Here is an 8167-nt window from a genome sequence, read left to right as displayed (position 1 = left end):
CTGCTCCCCCTGACATGCTGGAGGCTGGACCTGCTCCCCTAGATGTCTCTCCTCCGCCTGCCATGCTGGAGGCTGGACCCGCTCCCCCAGATGTCTCTGCTCCCCCTGGCATGCTGGAGGCTGGACCTGCTCCCCCAGATGTCTCTGCTCCCCCCTGCCATGCTGGAGGCTGGACCTGCTCCCCTAGAAGTCTCTGCTCCCCCCTGCCATGCTGGAGGCTGGACCTGCTCCCCCAGATGTCTCTGCTCCCCCCTGCCATGCTGGAGGCTGGACCTGCTCCCCCAGATGTCTCTGCTCCCCCCTGCCATGCTGGAGGCTGGACCTGCTCCCCCAGATGTCTCTGCTCCCCCTGCCATGCTGGAGGCTGGACCTGCTCCCCTGATGTCTCTGCTCCCCCTGCCATGCTGGAGGCTAGACCTGTTCCCCCAGATGTCTCTGCTCCCCCTGCCATGCTGGAAGCTGGACCTGCTCCCCCAGATGTCTCTGCTCCCCCTGCCATGCTGGAGGCTGGACCTGCTCCCCCAGATGTCTCTGCTCCCCCTGCCATGCTGGAGGCTGGACCCGCTCCCCCAGATGTCTCTGCTCCCCCTGGCATGCTGGAGGCTGGACCTGCTCCCCCAGATGTCTCTGCTCCCCCCTGCCATGCTGGAGGCTGGACCTGCTCCCCTAGAAGTCTCTGCTCCCCCTGCCATGTTGGAGGCTGGACCTGCTCCCCCAGATGTCTCTGCTCCTCCTGCCATGCTGGAGGCTGGACCTGCTCCCTCAGAAGTCTCTGCTCCCCCTGCCATGCTGGAGGCTGGACCTGCTCCCCCAGATGTCTCTGCTCCCCCTGCCATGCTGGAGGCTGGACCTGCTCCCCCAGATGTCTCTGCTCCCCCTGATATGCTGGAGCCTGGACCTGCTCCCCCAGATGTCTCTGCTCCCCCTGCCATGCTGGAGGCTGGACCTGCTCCCCTGATGTCTCTGCTCCCCCCTGCCATGCTGGAGGCTGGACCTGCTCCCCCAGATGTCTCTGCTCCCCCTGCCATGCTGGAGGCTGGACCTGCTCCCCTGATGTCTCTGCTCCCCCTGCCATGCTGGAGGCTGGACCTGTTCCCCCATATGTCTCTGCTCCCCCTGCCATGCTGGAAGCTGGACCTGCTCCCCCACATGTCTCTGCTCCCCCTGACATGCTGGAGGCTGGACCTGCTCCCCTAGATGTCTCTGCTCCCCCTGCCATGCTGGAGGCTGGACCCGCTCCCCCAGATGTCTCTGCTCCCCCTGGCATGCTGGAGGCTGGACCTGCTCCCCCAGATGTCTCTGCTCCCCCCTGCCATGCTGGAGGCTGGACCTGCTCCCCTAGAAGTCTCTGCTCCCCCCTGCCATGCTGGAGGCTATACCTGCTCCCCCAGATGTCTCTGCTCCCCCCTGCCATGCTGGAGGCTGGACCTGCTCCCCCAGATGTCTCTGCTCCCCCCTGCCATGCTGGAGGCTGGACCTGCTCCCCCAGATGTCTCTGCTCCCCCTGCCATGCTGGAGGCTGGACCTGCTCCCCTGATGTCTCTGCTCCCCCTGCCATGCTGGAGGCTGGACCTGTTCCCCTAGATGTCTCTGCTCCCCCTGCCATGCTGGAAGCTGGACCTGCTCCCCCAGATGTCTCTGCTCCCCCTGCCATGCTGGAGGCTGGACCTGCTCCCCCAGATGTCTCTGCTCCCCCTGCCATGCTGGAGGCTGGACCTGCTCCCCTAGATGTCTCTGCTCCCCCTGCCATGCTGGAGTCTGGACCTGCTCCCCCAGATGTCTCTGCTCCCCCCTGCCATGCTGGAGGCTGAACCTGCTCCCCCAGATGTCTCTGCTCCCCCTGCCATGCTGGAGGCTGGACCTGCTCCCCCAGATGACTCTGCTCCCCCTGCCATGCTGGAGGCTGGACCTGTTCCCCCAGATGTCTCTGCTCCCCCTGCCATGCTGGAGGCTGGACCTGCTCCACCAGATGTCTCTGCTCCCCCTGCCATGCTGGATGCTGTACCTGCTTCCCCAGATGTCTCTGCTCCCCCTGCCATGCTGGAGGCTGGACCTGCTTCCCCAGATGTCTCTGCTCCCCATGCCATGCTTGAGGCTGGACCTGCTCCCCCAGATGTCTCTGCTCCCCCTGCCATGCTGGAGGCTGGACCTGCTCCCCCAGATGTCTCTGCTCCCCCTGACATGCTGGAGGCTGGTCCTGCTCCCCTAGATGTCTCTGCTCCCCCTGCCATGCTGGAGGCTGGACCCGCTCCCCCAGATGTCTCTGCTCCCCCTGGCATGCTGGAGGCTGGACCTGCTCCCCCAGATGTCTCTGCTCCCCCCTGCCATGCTGGAGGCTGGACCTGCTCCCCTAGAAGTCTCTGCTCCTCCTGCCATGTTGGAGGCTGGACCTGCTCCCCCAGATGTCTCTGCTCCTCCTGCCATGCTGGAGGCTGGACCTGCTCTCCCAGATGTCTCTGCTCCCCCTGCCATGCTGGAGGCTGGACCTGCTCCCCCTGCCATGCTGGAGGCTGGACCTGCTCCCCCAGATGTCTCTGCTCCCCCTGATATGCTGGACCCTGGACCTGCTCCCCCAGATGTCTCTGCTCCCCCTGCCATGCTGGAGGCTGGACCTGCTCCCCCAGATGTCTCTGCTCCCCCTGCCATGCTGGAGGCTGGACCTGCTCCCCCAGATGTCTCTGCTCCCCCTGCCATGCTGGAGGCTGGACCTGCTCCCCCAGATGTCTCTGCTCCCCCTGCCATGCTGGAGGCTGGACCTGCTCCCCCAGTTGTCTCTGCTCCCCCTGCCATGCTGGAGGCTGGACCTGCTCCCCCAGATGTCTCTGCTCCCCCTGCCATGCTGGAGGCTGGACCTGTTCCCCCAGATGTCTCTGCTCCTCCTGCCATGCTGGAGGCTGGACCTGCTCCCCCAGATGTCTCTGCTCCCCCTGCCATGCTGGAGGCTGGACCTGCTCCCCCAGATGTCTCTGCTCCCCCTGCCATGCTGGAGGCTGGACCTGCTCCACCAGATGTCTCTGCTCCCCCTGCCATGCTGGATGCTGGACCTGCTCCCCCAGATGTCTCTGCTCCCCCTGCCATGCTGGAGGCTGGACCTGCCTCCCCAGATGTCTCTGCTCCCCCTGCCATGCTGGAGGCTAGACCTGCTCCCCCAGATGTCTCTGCTCCCCCCTGCCATGCTGGAGGCTGGACCTGCTCCCCCAGATGTCTCTGCTCCCCCCTGCCATGCTGGAGGCTGGACCTGCTCCCCCAGATGTCTCTGCTCCCCCTGCCATGCTGGAGGCTGGACCTGCTCCCCTGATGTCTCTGCTCCCCCTGCCATGCTGGAGGCTGGACCTGTTCCCCCAGATGTCTCTGCTCCCCCTGCCATGCTGGAAGCTGGACCTTCTCCCCCAGATGTCTCTGCTCCCCCTGCCATGCTGGAGGCTGGACCTGCTCCCCCAGATGTCTCTGCTTCCCCTGCCATGCTGGAGGCTGGACCTGCTCCCCTAGATGTCTCTGCTCCCCCTGCCATGCTGGAGTCTGGACCTGCTCCCCCAGATGTCTCTGCTCCCCCCTGCCATGCTGGAGGCTGAACCTGCTCCCCCAGATGTCTCTGCTCCCCCCTGCCATGCTGGAGGCTGAACCTGCTCCCCCAGATGTCTCTGCTCCCCCTGCCATGCTGGAGGCTGGACCTGCTCCCCCAGATGACTCTGCTCCACCTGCCATGCTGGAGGCTGGACCTGTTCCCCCAGATGTCTCTGCTCCTCCTGCCATGCTGGAGGCTGTACCTGCTCCCCCAGATGTCTCTGCTCCCCCTGCCATGCTGGAGGCTGGACCTGCTCCCCCAGATGTCTCTGCTCCCCCTGCCATGCTGGATGCTGGACCTGCTCCCCCAGATGTCTCTGCTCCCCCTGCCATGCTGGAGGCTGGACCTGCTCCCCCAGATGTCTCTGCTCCCCCTGCCATGCTGGAGGCTGGACCTGCTCCCCCAGATGTCTCTGCTCCCCCTGCCATTCTGGAGGGTGGACCTGCTCCCCCAGATGTCTCTGCTCCCCCTGCCATGCTGGAGGCTGGACCTGCTCCCCTAGATGTCTCTGCTCCCCCTGCCATGCTGGAGGCTGGACCTGCTCCCCCAGATGTCTGCTCCCCCTGCCATGCTGGAGGCTGGACCTGCTCCCTCAGCCATGCTGGAGGCTGGACCTGCTCCCCCAGATGTCTCTGCTCCTCCTGCCATGCTCGAGGCTGGACCTTCTCCCCCAGATGTCTCTGCTCCCCCAGATGTCTCTGCTCCCCCTGCCATGCTGGATGCTGGACCTGCTCCCCCAGATGTCTCTGCTCCCCCTGCCATGCTGGAGGCTGGACCTGATCCCCCAGATGTCTCTGCTCCCCCTGCCATGTTGGGGGCTGGACCTGCTCCCCCAGATGTCTCTGCTCCCCCTGCCATGCTGGAGGCTGGACCTGCTCCCCCAGATGTCTATGCTCCCCCTGATATGCTGGAGGCTGGACCTGCTCCCCCAGATGTGTCTGCTCCCCCTACCATGCTGGAGGCTGGACCTGCTCCCCCTGCCATGCTGGAGGCTGGACCTTCTCCCCCAGATGTCTCTGCTCCCCCTGCCATGCTGGGGGCTGGACCTGCTCCTCTGAGTCTTGCTCACAGTGATGACAGCAGCTATTGAGGAGAAGCCTCGCACCTTCTTGCATCTGGCTGATCACATCCTGCTCAGATCTGTGGCGGCGGCAGCTGCTGTCTGTGGGTGGGATGAGGAGCTGTCTGCAGCCTGTAGGACCCCTGCACAGAGCCCCCATTCAGCCTTCTGCACCAAGCCCTGGGAAGATGCTCTGATGAGACCTCTGTAAAGTCTCCTGTGCCGCCTGCGATCCGCTGCCGGAGCTGCCGCTGGGTGTGAAGCTGCTCAGGCTGAGGGATGGCGGCTTCTGAATCGCCCTGACTTGCTCCGGTTTGGGCTCCTGACACTTGGCTTCAGTTCGGTTCTTCCCCATGTGGGGGCTCACTTCACTTCATCACATTTCCAAGCACTTTTCAGCAGAAATCCTCATTCTTCCCAATAACAACAGCCGTAGATGAGACTGAGTTGGGCAGAAAAAGGGACCCCAGGACCATCATGATGGAACCCCTCAGAAGATTGGGTCTTTGCTCCTCCAGCCTGGTGGGATTATGCCTGCGGATCTATCTTCTGCTCTGTGCCTCTTCCACCAGTGGGGACATCACTTGCATCCGCTGTCACACCGGGATCCAGCAGAGGGATCATGGATTACTAAGGGGGGACATGGGGCACCCAAGGGTGGTCAGGGAACTTCTCCAGAACTCAAGCGGAGATGATGGGGGAGAAAGGCAAGAAGTCCTCCAACTACAGGTTGTCAGTGGCAATGAGCCAGGAGACCTCAAAACAGGGTCTGACAACCAGGAGTCAACTTTATACCCCACCAGGAGAAGTAGCCCTGGCAGGAAAGACCCCAGAGCTGCTCATATTGTGGGTGAGAGCAAGGAAAGTAGAAGGTGGTGGACCAGGGTGAGGAGAGACCAATCTGGGGTCAGCAGACTTGGCAAGGAGATCTTGCTGCCGTCTGACCCCAGTGAGGAGGACCCTCTCACAAGCTTTCCTATGGAGGGGCAGAAGATCAGAAGATCTGATAGCAAAGGGTCCAAGGAAGATGGAAGGTTTAACCGAGCCAGGATGGAGGAGATGAGGCTTAGCAGCACCAGTTTCCCCCTGACTGGAGACTCAGCTCATAACCAAGCCATGGTTCACTGGACTGGGGGGCACAACAGCAGTGTGAGTACCCCTCCTCAATGCCAGTCTTGTCATGCCAACATGCTGTAGATTCAAGATCCATTTCCATCCATTCAATCCACAAATGTCAAACAGTCTTGTTACAATGTTGCAAGTTTCATTCTTAAGGGGTCCCTTCTGGGAATATATGGAATATGTATATATGGAGGCGCACATGCTGCAGGGTCTTACAGCCACTGTGCAGGAATAATCTGCTTTCTTCATATGAGATTCTTAATGTCAACATTGCAAGCCAAGTGGGCATGCTGGGACTAGTGGTTCTTAAACAGGGCTGTCTGGGAACTATTGGACCCACTAGGGTTTTGTTTGATACATGTATCCTCCTGCTTTCTGTCTGCTCTCAGGTATTGCCAGCACCCTGCTATGGAGCCCAGAGCTCCCCTTTATGTCTGCTCCACAATACCTGGCACTGCCTTCTGGATGTGCTCAGCGTACCAATGTCTCACCATTCACAGCCCTGTCTGATTTATAGCTTTAACCCATCTCTGTTTCCTCCCAAGTTCAGAGAGACCCTACAGACATGACATTGTCCTCAGGGAGAGAGCTCACCATGTCTGTGTCCATTGATTTGGGGGGAGGAATGTGTCTTATCAATGCAGGGAATAAGGGGTTAATGCTGTCTGCTACCAAGGCTTCATAGTTTATCATAGCATTAGGAGACGATCTGTCATTTGACTCTTTAATTTTCTGCAAAGCCAGACTGCATATATGCAATATAACTGCAATAAAATGTCACTGGGGGTGAATGGGTTAATTAAAGCCCTGGCTAGTTATATCAGAATACTCACAGCTCGAAGGACCCTCCACAGACATCAGAGGGTCCCAGACTCCCTGATTAAGCAGATTCATCTTTACTGTAGAAACTGCATTGTCCAAGAGAGTGTTGCACTTTATTTTTTTGGACTGCGATTCACTAAATCTACCAGCAGGTGGCGCCCTTGAAATCTCTATTTCTACTACAGAATATATTTGTTGGGAATAAAAAAAAAAAAAAAGAAGAAAATCCATGTTGTAAATCATTCTGCTGTGTTTTCATGTGATATGATGTAATTCTAGGTAGATTAGCCCTTTGATTCATTCCTATTGCCCTAACGTGGGATTTTATCCAATTTTGGGAGACAATATATGTAATCTCTTCATTTAAATAAGACTCTTCATAGTGTCCTGTATTCTCAGGCTGGAAATTGAGGGGTTATCTGAGACCCTTCTATGGTATTTGGTGAGGAGGTTGGACAAATGGTCCCACTGTGGTCATTGTAATCTTAAAGGGAAAGTCACATTCATATAAAGGTGCAATATCTAGGTTGGGTTTGGATGAATGTGAACAGGGGTTTATACGAGTCTTGCATCAATCATGTTTGCAGCTGATATCTATGGCAGACACCTGCCTGTCGCTCACCTGGCAGCTTTCGCCATCCTTGTATCTCACTAAAGTGTAATCCCCGTCCTATTTCCTCCAATTATTGAAACAAAAATCTTATAAAATCTAATTTTGTTAACAGCTCATTTAATATTATTTTGTGCAGGAAACTATATAACATCTCTAGAAATGTCGAAACCGCAATTTTCAATTATTTTGTCAATTCATAAATTTATTTCTGCAGATAAATAATGATATTATTCGTGTTTAGAGGCATAACATAAAATCAAGAAATGTTGAAATGTATAAATGTTACTCAGTTAAGTTTCTTAGAATGGAAACATTTTTATTTTAATATTTGACTTTTTTTCTGTCTTAATGTCACTGATTTGTGTCTTCTGTGCATTAGTGTTAGACACCACTAGATGTAGCCAAGTGAAGGGTTTCTACAGCTCGTAGGTGTCAACTACTCCACCCATCATCTCCTCCGCTATAAGCAGCCAGGTTAAGGATTGTTGCACAAAGTCTTAGTCCAGATACTGTGGGATTTGCAGTCCTTTACTGATCACTAGACTTTTTTTTCTTGATTTTTTTTTATTACATGCTATTATTTTTATTGTATTATTTCATTTACTTTTGTTTATTTTTACATTGTTTATTTATTTAATCTATTTCATTGTTATTTTATTATATAGCAAAGTAAAAATGGAATTAATGTCTTTTTTTCTTACTTGTTGATACAGTTATGCCTCCTTCTTTGGGGTCTCTGCTCAATGTTGTTCCAATCACCCCCCAACTGCCCTAATAGTTCAGTCGATGTCACCGGTGATGAGCATATCAATGCCAAAACTTCTGTTTATGGTACAAAAATAATGTCTTGTTTTACAGATAGCAATCTGAAATGTGAGTGTTTTTCATAATTGACTAGTCATTAGTGCCATTTCTACCCCCATTATGCAGAGTAAATGCAATTCCAGAACAACAGTAAAGACTGACACTAACACAGACATGGCAC

General features: G+C 56.0%; 1 protein-coding gene across 1 annotated transcript in view; it reads left to right on the top strand.

Annotated features, from left to right (window-relative positions):
* The first annotated feature begins 4594 nt into the window (after positions 1-4594).
* Positions 4595-8167, top strand: part of SORCS3 (sortilin related VPS10 domain containing receptor 3) — a 921810-nt gene continuing 918237 nt past the window's right edge. The window contains exon 1 of the mRNA XM_073684759.1: positions 4595-5774. Within this exon, the coding sequence (XP_073540860.1) occupies positions 5103-5774 (672 nt within the window). The 5' untranslated portion in view covers positions 4595-5102. The remainder of the gene's footprint in view (positions 5775-8167) is intronic.

Source organism: Phyllobates terribilis, unplaced genomic scaffold (assembly GCF_046119375.1).
Source record: "Phyllobates terribilis strain yellow unplaced genomic scaffold, ASM4611937v1 Scaffold_5__5_contigs__length_657084704, whole genome shotgun sequence".
Lineage (NCBI taxonomy): Eukaryota > Metazoa > Chordata > Amphibia > Anura > Dendrobatidae > Phyllobates > Phyllobates terribilis.
Note: the sequence above shows the minus strand (reverse complement) of the source record. Positions and strands in the feature narration are given on the sequence as shown.